Here is a 22,471-nt window from a genome sequence, read left to right on the forward strand (position 1 = left end):
ATGAGCAGAGCAGCAATGGGCAGCGGTGGCTGCACCATTGAGTGTCAGTGGAGGGAACAGCAAGAACCATGCCAGTCTGTATTCTTAAACATGACTAAGAATACCAGTATCTGATCTAGTCAAACTAAAGTAACATTTGGGTGCCCTTTGCATGTGGTATGAGTTGTAAACTTGGTACTCCTCACAAAAAAACACTGTGCACCAATGATCTAGAAAGTACTCTTCCATTAATTTTATTAATAAAGCTGAGGATAATTAATAACTAATTTTTAGAATCTTACATTAACAGTGTCTTTGATAAAATATACCATCTTGACACCCAAGATATTCACACAATGTTTCTCTTCATTGCTTAGAATTTATTTTTGACATGATTTTGTCTGTTTATCTAACTGTTGATTATGTAAGTGTAATCACATGATCATTACATTTTAATGTGTGTGTCCGTCTTGCACGGGCTGCACACATGGTAACTCTTCTGACGTCACTTTTTAATGACTTAAAGAAAAGGCTCCTCACATTATTTGGATTGTATGGACATGGCTTAGAGAGTGATCTGATTGAACTAAAGTTTGTAAAATGGATAGGACATATATTAAGGTATTTCCCTTGGCTCTGTCTAGAATTGAGAAATCAGAATCTCTGGATAATGATGAGAACTTAGGATATGGAGAAATTGCTTCACTCAGATCCACACTGTGGATCTTTCGAATTCTCTCTCTCTCTCACACACACAGAAGACCGTGGACGCTTAGTCACTGAAAATGTGTGGAGGACAACGCATCTTCGGATACCAAGGGAATTCAGAGACATGGGAATACGTTGGGAAGGTAGAGTTTAGATAAGCCAGAGCCTTACTGAAGCAGAGCATCCTGGCAGAGGCAAAAGTCCACTCCTGCTCCTGTTCCTTGTCGCTCACTGCCAGCAAACTGAAATCTCCTGTGACAGCAGGGATACCTAAATTGTAGAAGTCAATTTATACTGGATGTCACCAAATTGTTGTGCAGTGAACACTACTGTGTATCCAGCACACTAAGTAGCACTATATACACACAAAGTTTATAAACTGCATTTAAAACAATATTACATATACAGTAACTTAAATGCAGTGTAATAAAGAGCACATTTACTGCAGCATAAAAATATTGTAGACAGCACAACACACTTATTAGTTAGAGAACTATGAAACAAGTCCTTTACACACACCTTAGACACCTATATATTCAGCATCATAAGCACACTCTACCATTGTAAAGCAACACAAACATGATTTGATACACAGCATTATACGCAGAGAATCTCAGATATTCCACAGAAGGACCCATCATATGGAACCAACTCATCATGATTGTTTAATACAGTTTGTCTTCAAAACAGCAGAGGTTCGCCATTAAGCAGGAGGAACCCTTGGCCAGGGACATGAAGGATTATTACAAGCCCAACAGAGCAGTGTGCCGGGCACAGACTGGCACCTTCTGCTTTCTGTAATGAGGCATCAACCTCTTCACCAACTGTCGCCCTGTCAGCCAGAAAGGATTCAAACTAGAACATGCTCATTACTGAGACTCTTTATTGGATATACTGTATAGGTATATCTCATGATATATTTTTAGGGGTTGAAGCACAATACAATTTGTGTCCACATGATAGGACAGAAGGGGTACGGCTCCCATCACTCAGCACTGAGCCATGATGTGTGAGGTGATGAGCCCACAGCGGAAGGTAAAGATAATAAATACAATGGCACGGTCTATGTCTGAGACAGTATACACTAGTCCTGTGGCTGTTTCACTGACGGTGCAGTGGTTACGACCACTGTAGAGATGGGCTTGCCGGAGCTGATCGATGTTCCTTGGTGAAGCTGTTGAGATGGAAGGTGTTGGATCCTGACCTGTGTGGGAGAAGTGAGGTAGCCAGAATATTAAGAGCCACGTTGCAGAGCAGGATGCTATCTCAGTGTCTGAGAACACAGCATGAATTGTTCTCATTTTTGTAACTCTGGCTTGAATAAGGCCAGTCTCCTATGGGACTAGGAACATCACTCTGGGCTGGTGCTACTCTGTGAGGGGCAAGTTCCAAATACCCCCTTCCTCTTCTTTGCCAGGTGAGCCAAACCCCGTGGCCACAATCCTATTGTTCTTCTCAGCCACCCTCACAAATGCACATCCTATGGCCCAGAGTTTTGCACCAAGAGCCTGTAGGTTCAGGCACCATCCTATCCCTCTCATCACCCCTGCCCCTCCTCAGCTGTTTGCCATTGACTTTGTTGGGTGTTAAACACAGAGCAGTTTAACTAGCCAGTGCCAAATCGCCAGGTTTAGGAGGTTATGGGCCAAACGCTAGCAAATGGGACAAGCATGGATGGCATAGACCAGTTGAGCCAAAGAGCCTGTATGCTCTATGACTTCCAGGAATCTGGTGGTAAGGGGTTGATGATCAGGATGGGCGTGCTCACTTCAGGCCAGTGAATGAGTGAATGCTGGGGACGGGGGTGCAAGGGTTGAGGAGTGAAACCTCCAAGCATGCAGCAGAAGGATTCCTCCCTTATCAACCCACTGATGCCTGGTACCAGGTCATTGGGATCATACAGCAACACGCACCTCCCTTTCTGCTTCCTGGCAGCTCTGCTACATTTCACATCCCCGTTCTATCGCCCACATTCTATTGTCTTCCCCTCACTGCCATGCACCCCGACAACTTGCCTATTTCAAGCTTTTTGCCTCCCTCTCCTGCACTGCCCACTCTCCCCACACAGTTCTCTTCTGCTCCACCTCTCCTTCAGTGTCTCCCATTGCCCACTCTCCCCCATCCTTTCTCCATCTTCTTCTCTCTCCCACTTCCTTATCATCGCCCCCAGCCTCGCTCCCCCTCTATCCCACTTTCTCAACTCCCACTCTCATGCCGTCCCTCCAAAATCCCTCCACCCCAATCCTCCAGCCCCTCTTCTCCTTACCTGGGTGGCCTGTCCCTGTTGTTGGAGCTGCTGCAATTGCTGGGCTGTAACGAAGCTGACAGGTTTGCTCCCAGCGATCAGTTTTGTCCCCGCAGGCATTGTCGTGAGAATAATATTTCTTCCAAGTCCACTGATACTGGAAATAGATAAAATCCCTCCATGAACCATTGTATGTCTATGACTCTGATTAAAAAGCAAACTGCTCATTAATCCTCCGTGTCCTGACTGGGTCATAATAGCAAGCACTGGAGTTAGCTCACTCCCTCTCTGTTGGCTGTGTGAGTACAGTCAGTGCTGGCCAGCCCCTGCCTGCCTTGCCCGACCTCACACCCATCCCTCGCAGCTGCACTCCCAGCCATCAGCCCCCGTGCTCTCCTCTCCCTCCCTCTGCTGGGGCTGCACCTTCTGTAACTGTCAGATTTTAGAGTAACTGATACTGTGGCAACTTGGTTGGCACTCTGTCACATGCATCCTGGTCTCTTCAGCCCTCCCTGTCTCTACAACTGAAAAGATGAACATTCTAATTTTCAAATTCCATTGAAGGGTCCATCAGCTAAAACACTGACTTGCTTTGTTTCACGTACTATCTGATCTGCTCGGTGCTTCCAGTACTTCGGTTCAGATTTCTAGCATCTGCATTTCTCGCTCCATTTATTTAGCAGGAACTGGGATGTAGAATATTTCCCTTTATTCCCCAGAAATAAGGAGGTCAAATGAAATCTGTTGGTATTTATCACTCAGCCCAACACACACCTATTCTCTTGCTTAGCTTAGGCCAGAACTGACTTGCATTTTATCATGTATCTGTCTCAACAACATAACGCTTGATATGCTTATCTAACAAGAATATATCAGTCCTAGTTATCATGGGTGACGTACCAAAAGGCACAAATGCCTCAGGACTCTCAGCACCAGGTTCAAGAACAATTACTACCTCTCAACCATCATGCTCTTGAACAAAAGGGGAGAAACTACATTCATTTGTGGACTCATTTATATTATTATGTCATGTTCGTTATTTAATGCTATTTATTTATATCTGCATTTACACAGTTTTAATTAACAGTTCTTGATGTTTACAGATACTGTTCTATAGATTTGCTAAGTATGCCCGCAGGAAAAGAATCTCAGGGTTGTATGTGGTGACATGCATGTACTCTGACAATGAATTTTACTTTGAACTTAGAAGAATTGAGTGTGGCTAATGATGTGTGTTTATTTAAGAAGGGCTGCAGCAGGTTCAAGCCAAAGAAGTATGAGCTGGTGAACCTAACATCAGTGGTGGAAAGGTTACTGGAGATTCTGAGAGACGGGATCTACCTACATTTGGAAAGATAATGACTGATACAAGATAGTCAGCCTGGCTTTGTGTGAGGGAAGCAGTGTCACACAAATTTAATTGTGTTTTTTTTTGAAGAGGTGATTAAGAGGATTGACAAGGGTAAGGTGGTAGATGTTACCTCACAAATTTAAGGAAGTCCTTTGACAAGGTCCCACATGCTAGGCTGGCCCAGAAGGACAAAATACATGGAATCCAAAGTGAGATAACCAATCAGCTACAAAATTAGCTGGTGGAAAGAGGCACTCAAAAAACGGAGGGTTGTTTTTCAGAGGCCTGTGATCAGTGGAGTGTTGCAGGGATCAGAGTTGGGTCCACTGTTGTTTGTCAAATGTATTAATGATTAGATGCTGAGGGTTCCTTGGTGTTACCATCACCGATATCCTGTTCTGGTCCACCCACAATGATATCACAGCCATAAAAGCTCACCAACACCTCTACTTCTTCAGGAGGCTAAAGAAATTTTGCATCCTCCAGTCAACTCTTACCCATATTTATTGATGCACCATGGTCTGGATGCATAACGGCTTAGTATGGCAACACTCTGCATGTGACAGCAAGAAGCTACAGAGAGTTGTGGACACAGCTCAGTAAATCACAGAAACCAGCCTCCTCTCCATGAACTCTGACTACACTTATCACTGCCTTGGTAAAACAGACAATATAATTAAAGATCCCACCCACCCCGGATAGTCTCACTTCACCCCTCACCCATCAAGCAGAAGATACAAAAGCCTGAAAGTATGTACCATCAGGCTCAAGGACAGCTTCTATTCTACTGTTCTCAGAATCTTGAACAGACCTATAATAAGATGGATTCTTGGTCTCTCAATCTACCTCATTATGGTCTTGCACTTTGTTTACCTGCACTGCACCATTTTGGTAGCTTTTACACTTATTCTGAATTATTATTGCTTTACTTTGTTCCACGTCAATACACTGTGAAATGATTTGATCTGTATAAACAGAATACAAGACAAGCTCTTCACTGTATATGCATGTGACAATAATAAACCAATTCCAACTCAGACAAGTGCAAAGATAAACTAAGTCAGGAGATCCACAGTGAATGGCAAGGTCCTAGAGAGCGCTGTTGCTTAGGGGTACAAATGCATAGTTTCCTGAAAGTGGCAACACAGTTAGACAGGGTGGTAAAGAAGGCATATGGCATGCACGTCTTCAACAGTCCATCCACTAGAGTTGGGATGTTGCATTACAGTTCTATAAAAAATTGGTTAGGTTGCATGAGGAGCATTGTATGTAGTTTTGGTCAATATGCTATACTTAGAAGGATGTTAGTATGCTAGAGAAGGGGCAGAAACAATTACAAGGATGTTGTCTAGACTAGAGTGCTTATTAGGAAAGATCAGATAAGCTGAGGCCATTTATGCAGGAGCATAGGAGGCTGTGGGATGCTCTTTTACAAATATATAAGATTATGAGAAGCACAGATATCTTTTTCCCAGGATAGCACATCTTAGAAGCAGAGAGCAGACATTTAACGTGAGAGGGTAAAGATTTAGAGTTTTCCAATTGGCAAGATTTTCACACAGAGGGTGGAGGGTATTTGGAATAAGCTACCAAAGGAGGTGATAGAGACGGGTACAATTACAATGTTTAGAAGACATTTAGACAGATACACGGATAGGAAAGGTTTAGCAGGATATGGGCAAATGGATTGGCTTGGACAGCCTTCTTGGTTGGAATGAATAAGTTGAGCTGAAGGGCCCTTTTCTATGTTGTATAACTCAATGAACCTAATCTGGAAATGTTCAGCCTGGACTCTAGGGCACAATGTTCCTGGATGGGAACTGTGGGAAGGAGTGCTTTCTGCTACATCCCAAAAGTCCACATCAAATGTTATTCTCCATTGTTTCAGATACCATTCTCTATCTAATCTACCACTCCTTCAATACCCTTAAATTCCTCATTAATGGAAACACAAGTCTCGCCTCAAATTTTACCTGTTCGCTCAGACTTACCAGACTCTGTAGGCCAGTAATGGTCCCAGATCTTCCTAATCTGTAGAATTTATTGTCACAGCAGCTTCCCGCTGCCTGAGCTGAATGAGATCCAGCTGCCTGGTCCACACTCACACATCTCTGCTGAATACACTCTCAGACACATTTCACAAGAATTACCTTTACTGTTTCTTTCAATGTTTAACAACTTCACTTTACATATTTTAAGTATAACAATCGTTCTATCTGTTTACAAATATTGCTTACATTTCTCTACAGTAAAATCAGACAACATCGGAGTCCCCTGCCATCCCATCTGAGCTGTTTCTGGGATTCCCAAATCAGCACATCACCCAGCAGTGGGCATCTGCCACTGTACACTGTCAGAATTGCCCAGCACTGATCCCTGCCATTCCTCATCCTGCCCAATACACTCAGTGTCACTTACTTTGCCCCAAGGTTGCCCTTGATTATTGGTCCTGCCATCACCCCTTTTCCTTTGAGAGGTTGGTTCAGGACTGATAAAGGCACGGTGATGGTCGCAGGCAGCTTGGTCTGAGAAAGGAATTAAGAGACAAGTTAATACTTCATAGTGTCATACAGTATAGATACAGGCGTTCTGCCCATCATGTCTATGACAACCATCAAATACCAATCTATCCTAATCATATTTAGTATATAATCCACAGCATTGTTTGCCTTGGTGCTTCGAGTGCTCATCCAGACACTTTTTAAAATGTTAATAACGTGGTATCACCTGCCATCTGAGTTACTTACTATCGGACACAACTCCACGTGAACAATGAGGAATACGTAGGGCAATATGACGTTACAACCATTTCAGGCTTGCATTAATTTTACACAATTACTGGATCTCACAATGTGCTCTTTCAGAGTCACTCCAGAAAAGCCAATGCATAAAGGCTTCTGGATTGCGGAACACATCAAACCCGATCCTGTAACGAGCAACCGGCTTGCGGACAGTTACATCAACACCACTCCACATACTGCCTGACTCAGTCAGCCCTGATAATCACATTGGTCACATGCCGAAACACTGGAAGCCATTGCTGGTAAAGGAGGCTAATGTAGCTGGAAAACGACAGGAAGTTATGACACAAAAGGATCCATTAGGCTGATTGAACATTTGCTGGCTGAAAGTGATTCATCATGACTCACCTCATTTCCCTTCTCCATTCCAAGAGAGTAAGTTACAAACCCTACCATTTTCTGGGTGAAAAGCACAGGTATTTGTGTCACTTCTCCCTACCTCTTCTACCAAAGGTCACTGGCCTTTTTGCACAAGTACACAAGACCTCCTTGTTCACTCCACCCAGGCCCCTCCACTCTATATACTTCAATTAAATACCCTCTAGTTGGAAAAATATTACCTTAACCTGCTCAAACTTACTGCATGATTAAGACTTCAGTTCCTTGCCATCCAGTTATAAATCTCCATTCAGCCCTCACTAATGCTTCCTCCATTGAGACCCAGAGGGAGAGAGGCCCTGATCACCCTGCACATCGCTGACTGCTGACCAATACCAGCTCCCAGCAACCACCACTTTCATTTTAAAGTTCTTATCCTAGTTTTTAAATTCAAATGGCAATCATTGGTTGTACTAAAATGATACTTTTGCCAGTCACTAAATCTCTGCAGCTCATTGACCTTACAGCCTCAGGAAATGCTTCTCTCCAGTTTACTAAACACTTCATGATTTTAAATAGCTCCATCAACTCACAGGTTCTTGAGACTGCTCGGTCAACTGCAAGCCCCTAGCTTTAGGACCACTCTGGTCAATCTTTTCCTGATCTTCCCATATTGTCAGGTTCATTCTAAAATTTTTAACCTTATTTTATTTACTTTGAGATACAATGCAGAATATGCAACAAAGTTATTCCAAAAAGAGTGAAACTGGCCTTTGAGGCTCTGTACAGGTTCTGCAAAACTTTTGAATTCTATACTGTCCTATCAGCATCAATGATTCATGTATAATCATCCCAGATCTCTTCCAATGTGCCTCTTTAATTAGCTTAATATCAATAACAAATTACTAGTTTTCCAATTAAGTTTACTGCATTGCTTGTTAGGGAAAGTATTACAGCAGTGCTCAGGCAGGACAGATTAGAGGGCTTGTCTACTGAGTCCTTATGGGTGGAGCTGAGAAACAGGAAAGGTATGGCCACATTAGTGGGATTGTATTACAGACCACCCAATAGTCAACGAGACTTGGAAGAGCAAATCTGCAGAGAGATAGCAGGCAACTGCAGGAAACATAAAGTTGTGGTGGTAGGGGATTTTAATTTTCCATATATTGATTGGGACTCCCATACTGTTAGGGGTCTAGATGGTTTAGAGTTTGTAAAATGTGTTCAGGAAAGTTTTCTAAATCAATATATAGAGGGACCAACCAGAGGGGATGCAATATTGGATCTCCTGTTAGGAAACGAATTAGGGCAAGTGACAGAAGTCTGTGTAGGGGAGCACTTTGGTTCCAGTGATCATAACACCATTAGTTTCAATTTGATCATGGACAAGGATAGATCTGGTCCTAGGGTTAAGGTTCTTAACTGGAAGAAGGCCAAATTTGAAGAAATGAGAAAGGATCTAAAAAGCATGGATTGGGACAGGTTGTTCTCTGGCAAAGATGTGATTGGTAGGTGGGAAGCCTTCAAAGGGGAAATTTTGAGAGTGCAGAGTTTGTATGTTCCTGTCAGGATTAAAGGCAAATTGAATAGGAATAAGGAACCTTGGTTCTCAAGGGATATTGCAACTCTGATAAAGAAGAAGAGGGAGTTGTATGAAATGTATAGGAAACAGGGGGTAAATCAGGTGCTTGAGGAGTATAAGAAGTGCAAGAAAATACTTAAGAAAGAAATCAGGAGGGCTAAAAGAAGACATAAGGTTGCCTTGGCAGTCAAAGTGAAGGATAATCCAAAGAGCTTTTACAAGTATATTAAGAGCAAAAGGATTGTAAGGGATAAAATTGGTCCTCTTGAAGATCAGAGTGGTCGGCTTTGTGCGGAACCAAAGGAAATGGGGGAGATCTTAAGTAGGTTTTTTGCGTCTGTATTTACTAAGGAAGCTAGCATGAAATCTATGGAATTGAGGGAATCAAGTAGTGAGACCATGGAAACTGTACAGATTGAAAAGGAGGAGGTGCTTGCTGTCTTGAGGAAAATTAAAGTGGATAAATCCCCGAGACCTGACAGAGTGTTCCCTCAGACCTTGAAGGAGACTAGCGTTGAAATTGCAGGGGCCCTGGCAGAAATATTTAAAATGTCGCTGTCTACGGGTGAAGTGCCGGAGGATTAGAGAGTGGCTCATGTTGTTCCGTTGTTTAAAAAAGGATCGAAAAGTAATCCGGGAAATTATAGGCCAGTGAGTTTAACGTCAGTAGTAGGTAAGTTATTGGAGGGAGTACTAAGAGACAGAATCTACAAGCATTTGGATAGATAGGGACTTATTAGGGAGAGTCAACATGGCTTTGTGCGTGGTAGGTCATGTTTGACCAATCTATTGGAGTTTTTCAAGGAGGTTACCAGGAAAGTGGATGAAGGGAAGGCAGTGGATATTGTCTACATGGACTTCAGTAAGGCCTTTGACAAGGTCCCACATGGGAGGTTAGTTAGGAAAATTCAGTCACTAGGTATACATGGAGAGGTGGTAAATTGGATTAGACATTGGCTCAATGGAAGAAGCCAGAGAGTGGTGGTAGAGAATTGCTTCTCTGAGTGGAGGCCTGTGACTAGTGGTGTGCCACAGGGATCAGTGCTGGGTCCATTGTTATTTGTCATCTATATCAATGATCTGGATGATAATGTGGTAAATTGGATCAGCAAGTTTGCTGATGATACAAAGATTGGAGGTGTAGTAGACAGTGAGGAAGGCTTTCAGAGCCTGCAGAGGGACTTGGACCAGCTGGAAAAATGGGCTGAAAAATGGCAGATGGAGTTTAATACTGACAAGTGTGAGGTATTGCACGTTGGAAGGACAAACCAACGTAGAACATACAGGGTTAATGGTAAGGCACTGAGAAGAGCAGTGGAACAGAGGGATCTGGGAATACAGATACAAAATTCCCTAAAAGTGTCGTCACAGGTAGATAGGGTCGTAAAGAGAGCTTTTGGTACATTGGCCTTTATTAATCGAAGTATTGAGTATAAGAGCTGGAATGTTATGATGAGGTTGTATAAGGCATTGGTGAGGCCGAATCTGGAGTATTATGTTCAGTTTTGGTCACCAAATTACAGGAAGGATATAAATAAGGTTGAAAGAGTGCAGAGAAGGTTTACAAGGATGTTGCCAGGACTTGAGAAACTCAGTTACAGAGAAAGGTTGAATAGGTTAGGACTTTATTCCCTGGAGCGTAGAAGAATGAGGGAAGATTTGATAGAGGTATATAAAATTATGATGGGTATAGATAGAGCGAATGCAAGCAGGCTTTTTCCACTGAGGCAAGGGGAGAAAAAAACCAGAGGACATAGGTTAAGGGTGAGGGGGAAAAAGTTTAAAGGGAACATTAGCGGGGGCTTCTTCACACAGAGAGTGGTGGGAGTATGGAATGAGCTGCCAGATGAGGTGGTAAATGTGGGTTCTTTTTTAACACTTAAGAATAAATTGGACAGATACGTGGATGGGAGGTGTATGGAGGTGTATGGGAGGTCCATGTGCAGGTCAGTGGGACTAGGCAGAAAATGGTTCAGCACAGCCAAGAAGGGCCAAAGGGCCTGTTTCTGTGCTGTAGTTTCTATGGTGCATTCGGTGCTCGTTATGTTCCATATTGAAATAACCAATGCAAAACACCTCTGTTCAGACCACGGATGATCCTGAACTAACTATTACTATCACTTTAATTTTCCAATCTACTCTGACCTCTCTGCCCTTGGTCTTCTACATGGTTCCAACAATGATCAATACAAGCTCAAGGGATAGAACTTCATCTGCTGGCATGGCACATTGCAGCCTTCAGCATTCAACAACTCCATGCGGCCAATCATTGTTTCTCAGATTCCTCGGCTTCCCACTCTCCTCCAGTAATTCCAGTTTTCATCTGTTCCCTTCAACCATTACCCCTCAACCATCAGGCTCTTGAACCAGAGGGGATAACTTCACTCGCCCATCAATGAACATCATAGGTAGTTCTTGCAATCTGTGGACTCACTTTCAAGGACTCTTCATCTCATGTTCTCGATATTTATTGCTTATTTATTTTTTTTAGTCTTTCTTTTTGTACTTGCACAGTTTGTTGTTTGTCCATCCTGTTGGGTGTAGTCTTTCATTGACTCTATTGTTGAAAATGAACCTCAGGGTTGTATATGGTGACATATATGTACTTTGTTAATAAATATATTTTTACTAAATACTTATACTAAAATATAATAAATTTACTTTGAATGTTGAACTTCCTTTCACATCTGCTCTTGATGCAACTTTACCATCCACTTACAGCTTCATCACCACCATTTGAAGCATTCAATTGCTTCCAGTCTTCACCTTATCATGGTATCCCTCTTCTTTCTCTACCCCTCTCACTTCAAAACTTGTCTCATTTGCAACTTTACCCAGTACTGAAATACTTCCCCTGAAGTATTAACCTTGTTTTTCTTTCCAGATGTTCCCAACCTGTAGATTCCATTTTATTTTATTTTTATTTCAGATTTCCTACATCTGTGGTATTTTCCATTTTTGACTATCCCCCTTCATCAGGTGCTAAAGTACGCTGACTTCCAGTTTACTGCACTGAATTTTATTTTCCATTTCTTCATTCAATGCATCAGATTTACACCCATCTGATGGCCAGGTCTGTTTGCCTCACCATCCCCAAATTTATTTATTTATTTAGCGATACAGTGCGAAGTAGGGCCTTCCGACCCTTTGAGCTGAGCCACCTCAGCAACCCTGGACAAACCTGATTAACCCTAATCTAATCAAGGGACAATTTTCAAAGACCTATTAGCCTACTTGGTACGTCTTCAGACTGTGGAAGGAAACCGGAGGACCATGAGGGTGGTGAATCCGTGGAATTTATTGCCCCAGGCAAATCATTGGGTATATTTAAGGCAGAGGTTGACAGTTTCTTGATTAGTCAGGGCACGATAGGATACAGGGATAAGACAGGAGACTGGGGCTGCGAGGGAAATGGATCAGTTATGATGAAACGGCATGGCAGAGCAAACTCAGTGGGCCAAATGGCCTAATTCTGACCCTATACCTCATTGTCCAAAACCCACACATTCCACTGGGAGGATGTACAGACTCCTACAGAATGCTGCCGGAATTGAATTCCAAACACTGGGACGCCCTGAGCTGTAATCGTTGCGCTGACTGCGACACTACCATGGCATATTAACATATGTAAATTTCAGATTTGCTCCTTTCTATCTCAAGTAGGAGCTTGGTGTGCCATGTTTTGGGGCAATGTCACTGCTGGGACTTCCCAAACACTTGGTGGTGGCGGTAACTAAAGAACACCATGATGAAAGACAAGTAGGGCAGCGTTTAAACTTACCGCCTGTGTTGTAGACACCATGGTTGCACTGACAGGAACCTGCCTGACTGTAGCTGTACCTGTTCCAATCGAGATTGGTAGCCCAGCTGTTGGTGTTACCTTGGTGATTGCCTTTGACCCGGCTGTGCTTACTGTCGTCAGTGTAACTGCAGCTGAGGTTATCGTACCCGCAGCCGTGAATGGTTTGCTGGAAGTTGCCACGGCAATGGCCTGCCCGGGTTTGGGAATGACCCCGAGGCCAGGCATGATGCGAATGGTGGCTGCTGGCTTGGTGTCAGTCGAGGAGAGGGGGGCACACGCTTTACTCATCTGGTCAGCTACCGTTACAGCCAGCGCCGGCATCAACCGGATGGCGGCACTCGTTGCATCCGTTACTTTCAAGTCTGGTGTGACCTTGACAACCGTGGAGGTAGTGGGTGCACTTGTGCAGGTGGATGCCTTCACCAGGGTGTCCGTAGACTGCATGGCTGGTGTGACGTGTAGAGTGGCTGAAATGCCCTTGGTCCCGAGCATGTCTGGAGTGAGTTTGACAGTGGTGACTGGTGCCTTAGTCAGGGTGGCCATCATATCCTGTGTGATGCGGAGCACCGTCTGGCCTTTGGAGTCAGTGGTGATAGAGGATGGGGCCAGCCGCAGAACATCTTTCCCCTGAATCCGGATGTTGGTGGCTGTCAATGGGATTCCAGTACTAGACTGTGCCTTCACCCCAAGCTGGCCTGCAATGGCAACCTAGACAGAACAATCTGTTATCAGTTGCTGTAAATGCTCAAGAAATAAGTCTTAGCCCAATATTCAGAAATGAAAAGTCTCTGTGGACATACCCTCTCAAGAGCTGAGAAACCACAACCATAACAAAATGAGATTCTGTTGAGCAATAAGTTGCTTAACAGCTAATGGTTCAATTAGTTTATCAGGCAACCACTCACACCAACAGTAATGCACTGAGCGATATGGTAATTCAGAGGCCAGGACCAGGTAAAAAAAATAAGAACTGCAATCATCAATTATATCCAGTCAATTCTCAGCTTCCCTCTTGCTTTTAGGACAAAGATAAAGTGTCACCTTTAGTTTTGGGCAATGAGATATCACCAGGGACAAAATGGGAAAAGACTGTACTTATCTCTCAATGAATAAACAACAGCAGGAACATTAAGACTAATAAAATCTATCATAATACATCATTGCTGTCCATTCCTCTATGTTTATAAAGCTGGATATAACATATACAATCCAATTTAGCCTCGAACTGCTCCAGTGGATCTTAGCTTGCCCACATTTACTCTGCTGACTGGATTGATTTAGTTCTCGATTTTCACTTCACCACCTCCTTAGTTCTACTCTAATCTGTAGCCCATTTGCCCTGCCAATGAGTTTAAATTCCTTCAACAGAAGAAGCGAACCTCCCTGCATGGGTGATGTATCACAAATTCCCAAGCTTCTCAAATGCATTGGCCAACAACTTTTAAGTACCCCCTCCATTCCCCATCCACCACCAGCCAGGCAAAGGCTTGCTCAGTCAGTGCTCACCTGCCTCATGATGCTTTGTCCTGCCACGTTCTGTAAGATGCTGGTGGCAGAGCTCGATGCAGCACTGTTGAGTGTGCTGGACACTGTTTTGGAAGCCGTGCTGATCCCAGCCATTGTTAGATTTGTTTTAGTAGAACTCTGCTGGATGTGAACAGTACTGACACCAGACTGAGCCTTCACTGGCACTGTCAGAATAGACTACAAAAAGAAAGTTTAAAAAAAAAATCGATATTAAGGAATCAGTCTAATATCCTCTTTTGTGAAACTCAGCTAAAGCAATAATCTGAATTAAATCCAGTTTTGAGCCACCAACATTGAATCCAACTCACTCCTGTTTAATGAGCAACATCAAAACACAAATTCTACTGGTACTCTCTCAAAGACATTGTTACATCTTGGATTCATTCATCCAAACTAGCAGTCTATTCATTCTGGTAAGTTTTTTTTAATCACAGGTGGATAGGGTAGTGAAGGAGGTATTTAGTGCATTTGCCTTTATAGGCTGAGGCAGTGAGTTTAAGAGTTGGGACATCACATTGCAGTTGTAAAAAGCACTGGTTAAACCACTTTTGCAGTTTCGCATATAGTTCTTGCCACAACACTGCAGGATGTGGTAGCAACAGAGAGTGCAGATGAGATTCAGCAGCAAGAGGGCTGCATTTATAAGGCAAAATAGGACAAGCTGGCTTTATTCTCACTGGATCATAGGAGGCTAAGGTAAGCCTTCAAAGAGATTTATAAAATTATGAGGGCATAAATGTTTTCCCTCTCCAGAGGAGGGGAGTCTAGAACTTGGGGGATAAAATTTAAAGTAGATCTGAGTGGTAGGTTTTTCTGGAATATCTGGAGCAAGCTGCCAGAGGAGTGATGGAGACAGTGACAAGAACAGTGCTTAAAAGGCATTTGGACAGGTATAGGGATAGGAAAGGAGTGAAGAGATATGGGCCTGCTGCATTCAAATGGGACTAGCTTAGAGAGATAGCATGGTCGGTGTGGACAAAGTATTGGTATTGATTTATTATTGTCACATGTACAGTGAAAAATCTGTCTTGAATACCGTTCATAGAGATAGGAAGAAAGCAGGATGATGTCCTACAAGCTGAATTTAAGGAGCTAGGAGGTAAATTAAAGAGTAGGACCTCAAAGGTAATAATCTCAGGATTATTACTGGTGCCACATGCTAGCCAGAATTGGAATAGCAGGATAGCTAGAATGAATGTGACTTGAGCGGTGGTGCAGGATGAAGGGTTTCAGATTGTTGGGGCATTGGAACCGCTTCTGGGGGAGGTGGGACCAGTACCATCTGGACGGTCAACATCTGGGCAGGGCCGGGATCAATGTCCTAGGGAGATTGTTTGCTAGTGCTGTTGGGGAGGCTTTAAACTAATATGGCAGAGGGATGGGAACCCACACAGAAAAGAAGAGGGAAGTGTTGCAGGGACCAAAGCTAGAGTTAGTGAAGAAAAGAGTAAGAGTAGAGTGCATAAAAGTAAAAAGCAAAAATCGCATAGGTTCTAAAAGGACAATGAGTAAAAGGGCACTTTATCTAAATGCCCGCAGTATTAGAAACAAGGTTAGTGAACTTGTGGCACAAATCAGTACCAAGGCATATGACTTAGTGGCCATTACAGAAACCTGGTTGCAAGGTGGAGATGACTGGGAATTAAATATCCAAGGGTATCAGGTAATATGGAAAGGTAGGCAGGAAGGCAGGGTGGCGCTCTTGATTAGGGATGAGATTGGGGCGATTGTGAGAGACGATATAAGATCTACAGAGCAGAATGTAGAGTCCATCTGGGTAGAGATTAAGAATAGTAAGGGGAAAAAAAATCACTGGTGGGTGTTGTCTATAGGCCGCCCAATAAAAATATTGCAGTGGCAGAGGCGATTAACCAAGAAATAACTGAGGCTTGTAAGAACGGAACAGCAGTTGTCATGGGGGATTTTAACTTCCACATAGATTGGGTGAATCAGGTTGGTCAAGGAAGTCTTGAGACGGACTTCATAGAATGCTTCCGGGATGGTTTTCTTGAGTAGCATGTTAGTGAACCTACAAGGGAAAATACTATCTTAGATCTAGTCCTGTGCAATGAGACAGGTAAGATTAACTATCTTGTAGTCAGGGATCCTCGTGGAAAGAGTGATCATAATGTGATTGAATTTCGCATACAGATGGAGGATGAAATAGTTAGATCTAAAACTAGTGTATTATGCTTGAACAAGGGAGACTACGATGGGAGGAGGAAGGTGTTGGCTAATGTGGATTGGGAGTACAGGTTATTTGGTAGGACAGTTGAGGAACAGTGGAATACTTTCAAAGAGATTTTTCACAGTGCTCAACAAAAGTATATTCCAGACAAAAGTAAGGACTGTAAGGGTGGGGAGAGCCAGCCTTGGATAACTAAGGAAATTAAAGATAGTATTGAATTAAAAGGTCATGTATACAAAATCGCAAAGAGTCATGGGAGACTGGAGGATTGGGAAAACTTTAAAAAGCAATAAAGAACAACTAAACAAGAAATAAGGAAAGGGAAGATAGAGTATGAAAGTAAATTAGTACAAAATATAAAAACAGATAGCAAAAGTTTTCATAAATACATAAAGTGGAAGAGGGTGGCTAAAGTCAGTGTAGGTCCCTTGGAAGACGAGAAGGGGAAATTGATATTGAGTGATAAGGAAATGGCTGAGGCATTGAACGACTATTTTGTGTAGGTCTTCACAGTGGAGGACACACCTAATATGCGAAAGAAGGATGTTATGGACGAAATGGGAGGTGAGGACCTCAATAAAATCACTGTCACTAAAGAGATAGTGATGAGAAAACTAGAGGGCCTGAAGGTAGATAAGACCCCTGGTTCTGATAGGATGCATCCCAGGGTGCTGTGGGAATTGGCTGAGGTTACAGTAGACGCGTTGCTAATCATTTATCAAAACTCTCTAGACTTTGGGCAGGTCCCCGCAGACTAGAAGACAGCAAATGTCATGCCACTTTTTAAAAAAGGATGTAGGCAAAAGATGGGCAACTATAGGCCAGTTAGCTTAACGTCTATAGCTGGGAAAATGCTTGAAGTTGTCATTAAGGAAGAAATAGCGAAACATTTAGAAAGGAGTGGTTCCATTAGACAGATGCAGCATGGATTCAGAAAGGACAGGTCCTGTTTGGCAAACTTACTGGAGTTCTTTGAGGACATAATGAGTGCAATGGATAGAGGGGAACAGGTGGATGTTGTATACTTGGATTTCCAGAAGGCGCTTGAGAAGAAGGTGCCGCACAAGAGACTAATAAATAAGATACAAATGCATGGAGTCGGAGGAAGTGTATTGGCATGAATAGTGTATTGGTTAACCAATAGAAGGCAGAGAGTTGGTATAAATGGGTGTTTCTCCGGTTGGCAGTCAATGGTGAGTAGGGTGCCGCAGGGGTTGGTGCTGGGCCTGCAGCTGTTTACCATTTACATTGATGATTTGGGAGAGGGGACTGAGTGTAGCGTAGCAAAATTTGCTGATGACACTAAACTGAGTGGAAAAGCAAATTGTACAGAGGATGTGGAGAGTCTGCAGAGGGATATAGATAGGCTAAGTGAGTGGGCCAAGGTCTGGCAGATGGAATACAATGTTGGTAAATGTGAGATCATCCACTTTGGAAAGAATAATAGAAGAGCAGATTATTACTTAAATAGTGAAAGATTGCAGCACGCTGTTATGCAGAGGGACTTCGGAGTGCTTGTTCATGAATCACAAGAAGTTGGCTTGCAGGTACAACAGGTTATTAAGAAGGCAAACGGAATGTGGGCCTTCATTGCTAGAGGGATTGAATTCAAGAGGAGGGAGGTCATGCTGTAACTACACAGGGTACTGGTGAGGCCGCACCTGGAGTACTGTGTGCAGTTCTGGTCTCCATACTTGAGGAAGGATATAGTGGTTTCAGAGGTAGTGCAGAGGAGGTTCACCAGGTTGATTCCAGGGATGAAGGGGTTAACCTATGAGGAACGATTGAGTCGCCTGGGACTATACTCTCTGGAATTCAGAGGAATGAAAAGGGATCTTATAGAAACATACAAAATTTTGAAAGGGGCAGATAAGATAGTAGGAAAGTTGTTTCCATTGGTAGGTGAGACTAGAACTAGGGGACATTGCCTCAAGATTCAGGGGAGAAGATTTAGGACAGAGATGAGGAGAAACTGTTTTTCCCGGAGAGTGGTGAATCTGTGGAATTCTCTGCCCAGGGAAGCAGTTGAGGCTTCTTCACTAAATATATCTAAGATACAGTTAGATAGGTTTTTACATAGTAAGGGAATTAAGGGTTATGGGGAAAAGGCAGGTAGATGGAGCTGAGTTTACGGACAGATCAGCCATGATCTATTGAATGGCGGGGCAGGCTCAATGGGCTGGATGGCCGACTCCTGCTCCTATTTCTTATGTTCTTAGATCAGATCATTACATGGTGCATTGAGGTAGAACAAGGTAAATTAATAACAATGCAGAATGAACTGTAACAGCTACAGAGAAAGTGCAGTGCAGTGCAAGTAAATGATAGATGCAAGATCATAACAAGGGACTGAAGATTGTGAGGTCAAGAGTCCAAGCAGGGATACAGAAGTAGCAGGTGGAGGTTAAATAATGAGGAGCAGGCAGAACATATTGGGAAAAACATGATCAAAAGAAAGGTACCCTTAGCAGCAATATTCATATGAAAGTGAAGGTGCAAAGATACAGGAACATAAATTCCAAGATCTCTCATGATGGTATTGCAGTTTGAAGGGTATTTTAAGGATAAGAGCCAAAAAGAATTCTGAACTTTACATAGGACATAGGAATAGAATTAGTCCATTCAACCCATCTGCTCAATCATTCAATATTGGCTGATTTATTATCCTCCATTCTCCTGCCTTCTCCCGATAATCTACATGTTGAATAATAGCACAAAAAGGAATTAACTTTGTATGAGCCACTGGATAAGCTTTAATGGAATGCTAGACATCCTGGCCTTCATAAGGAGAGCACTGGAGCCCTGGAAAGGGAACAATGAAGAGATACTGGAATCATATCAGTGATAACAGGGAAAATATGGCAAAACATTCAGTTTAGAGGCAGTTTGAAATAACTAGGTGTAACCCCCTCACTGGGCTAGTATGCAAACTTGGCTCGTTAGCTGGCTCTCTAGCTACTCCTCCAGGATGTAACATGACAGATCAAAGATGCTGGTGAACGCAGCAGGCCAGGCAGCATCTCTAGGAAGAGGTACAGTCGACGTTTCAGGCCGAGACGACTGTACCTCTTCCTAGAGATGCTGCCTGGCCTGCTGCGTTCACCAGCAACTTTGATGTGTGTTGCTTGAATTTCCAGCATCTGCAGAATTCCTGTTGTTTTTGTAACATGACAGGTTTGGACTGGGTGTACCACACAGTTCCTTGATTCTGCTCATCATCCTGCTTAGGAGGAACTTGCACCTTCTCAAAAACAGCTCTGAACACAGGGTGAATGGACAAGATTTTTCAAAAAGTTCTCTCCATTTCTCTCCAGGTTCTCACCAGCCTTCTCACAATGGAAGTATTTGTTGCCACAAGAATGGAAGCTCCACCCTTTTCAACCAGATACAGACAAACCAACACTGGTGTGTCAATGGTCTCAGTTACCCCAACCTCTGCTTCCAAAAACTCCAGTTTCAATAACAAGTAACTATCATACAGGTACTCATCAGTACTAAGGCCCCAAATTTCAAGGGTACTAAGTGGCACCAGATACCGGTTTTATAAGGATCTGTAGAGTAAAGTAACTTAAGAGCCTGTGTCAATAGGGCTCCAGCATAAAAAACCTTAAATCTGCATGGATACATCAGAGTTTGGTCCAATTAAACCTTCAAGAATAGTGTTCTGCACTTTAGCATTTCCTTGATACTGATTTGAACGTATCCTCTCTTAGACACCAGCCCGTTCCTTAACTGGGTCCCTCCGCAGCTGTGCCTCTTTTCTTCTGTTTGATTAACCACTGACTTACACTTCAAAGATTTTCCTGCCCCTCAGTCTTGCTTGAAATGTCCATCTTCTCTACAGTTGTAACAAAGAATACCGGTTGCCCCTCTAGTCAAGAGACCTTTTTCAGCAGCAGTCCACTACGTTGCAAGTCCTGCAGGTGGGTCAGGTTTCCCAATAGACATATCATTTAGCTGAAATATTAGCAGACATCCAGTGAGTCAGCTCAGCTCGAATGTTTTCCACCTCATTCTTCAGAAGCTCTACTTCCGTGGCATCAGGGGTCACTTTAGTAACAGAGGCTACCACTGAAGACACTACTCGGCTTTTGGAAATGCCCCTCTTCTCAGTCATGTTTTCCTCCTCTCTAACTTCTCTGAGTAACTCGGTAAAAGATGGAGGAACCTTGCGGGTCATTCAAGTACACAGAGCAATCACGTCGTGTGACAGCACGCCCTTCACAACTTACTCCATCCTCTAGCAATTTCTCTCAGACAGTTGAATGCCCCCCCTTTGCGGCACAAACACTGCAGCAGATTCTGCAGTCTGAAAACGTAGACAGACAGCTTCTTTCCTTCCTCCTGGAATGTGAGTCTGAACTTCATCATCAGGTCGGCTGCACTCTCAGCAGTGCCAGAAACATCTTCCAGAGCTTGCAGGTAATTAGCTGATGTGGCTAATGGGTTTACTGCCTCTCAGAACCTCACTAAAACAGCCGATGGACCCTGTAAACTCTCTGTTTATTCATTTTATCTGAGCACTACCATTCATCCACCAACTGAGATGTCTGCTCAGCTCAAGCCTCATGTTCTTCTTCCGCATCGGGTGTGGGCTTGACTCCAGAGATCACTCCCAGCCTACAGTAACTTTGGCTCTCCACAGATACACTTCAGCAATTCTCAACCAGTGATGTAATAGCCAAAACCAACTCAGAACTAAAATCAATTGCTGAAGAACCCATTAGACCGTCCACATCAGACAACTCCCTTTCCTTGCTTCACAGAAACGAGGACAACTTGTCTTTAAAGTCTTCGCCCTCAGCTAGATGCCACCCTTCTCTAAAATCATGGACTGTCCATGGCCCTGGCTCTCCAGGTCTCCCAACCGATCAGGCAGGCGACTTCAGTCATGTTACTGCTAGTCTGGACTAACACGACATAGTTACCAACCGACTGGTCAAAATGCCGTTCAATCAGCGTAACTTTCCCTAAAACTTTTACAGAAGTTAGCACTCTGAATACACGTTCATCGGGAATTCTGAAATCAATCTCACTCAAAACACAAGCATTATTTGTGGATAATCTCTTTGAATCGCATCAAATCTTAATCCCTGCAGCATCCATAATAAAGTACCTTAATCACTTACCCCAACACTAGTTTAAACACACACTTAAACACACTAATTGCTTAATCAATTCTTAACAGCATTCAGCGAATCACCAGACGATAGCCCCCACAAATGTAACCTCCTCACCGAGCTCAAATCCAAACTTGACTCAGTGATGAGAAGGCCACCTTTCATAAACAGTATACATCTAAGGTTGGTATGATTTGGGGTTCAGCCAAACAGGAACAGCTCGTAGGAAAAAGAAAAGAAAAAAAAATCAAAGGGGCGATTACAGTTAACCCAGTCTAAATGCATACATAAAGTTGGAGCCCACCTTGAAGTTGTCCTTTCTACTCACATGCTGGACCCACAGTCTGCATGAAATTACATACCATATTCTGAACTTCGCTTGAAATCCATCTCAAACAAATGGTCTCTCTCTTGGGAGAACTGGCCCTTCCTCCTTGAAGCCATTCATCTGTACAAAGCACTTTGTGCAACAGGGACACTCCTCCCCATGGCATTCTCAGCCATCTTCCCTCTGTCCTCCCCACAGCTCCCGCCAAAAAGACTACGAGCCCCACTTGTGTCCATCACAAATCTCTCTCTGATCAGCTCTCCCTTGAACCTAATCCCAATTTCACCATCCTGACTGGCTGACACAATACTCCTAAGTTGAACATCATAGCCTTTTATCTTTAGCCGAAATCCAAACATTCCACCAGCAGGACACACTGCTTTTACAGACAGCTACTAAATGAAATACCCTACAGCATTAGCAGTAAAAATCTTAACTAGGGTATTACATAGTCATAACAGAAATTTTCAAATTAGTGAAAGACTTTGAAAGAACAATGAGCTTGGACTGAAGAGTGACGAC

General features: G+C 43.2%; 1 protein-coding gene across 5 annotated transcripts in view; it reads right to left on the reverse strand.

The window, feature by feature from the left end:
- Nucleotides 1-214: 214 nt before the first annotated feature.
- The window catches only part of nfrkb (nuclear factor related to kappaB binding protein), a 120,294-nt gene continuing 98,037 nt past the window's right edge, over nucleotides 215-22,471 (reverse strand). For all 5 annotated transcript variants that reach the window (XM_072238487.1, XM_072238486.1, XM_072238488.1 and 2 more), the window contains 5 exons: nucleotides 14,293-14,490; nucleotides 12,766-13,494; nucleotides 6,702-6,808; nucleotides 2,954-3,089; nucleotides 215-1,891 (listed from right to left, as the gene is read on the reverse strand). In XM_072238487.1, the coding sequence (XP_072094588.1) occupies nucleotides 1,772-1,891; nucleotides 2,954-3,089; nucleotides 6,702-6,808; nucleotides 12,766-13,494; nucleotides 14,293-14,490 (1,290 nt within the window). In that variant the 3' untranslated portion in view covers nucleotides 215-1,771. The remainder of the gene's footprint in view (nucleotides 1,892-2,953; nucleotides 3,090-6,701; nucleotides 6,809-12,765; nucleotides 13,495-14,292; nucleotides 14,491-22,471) is intronic.

The sequence above is a fragment of the Mobula birostris genome, chromosome 20, assembly GCF_030028105.1.
Source record: "Mobula birostris isolate sMobBir1 chromosome 20, sMobBir1.hap1, whole genome shotgun sequence".
NCBI lineage: Eukaryota > Metazoa > Chordata > Chondrichthyes > Myliobatiformes > Myliobatidae > Mobula > Mobula birostris.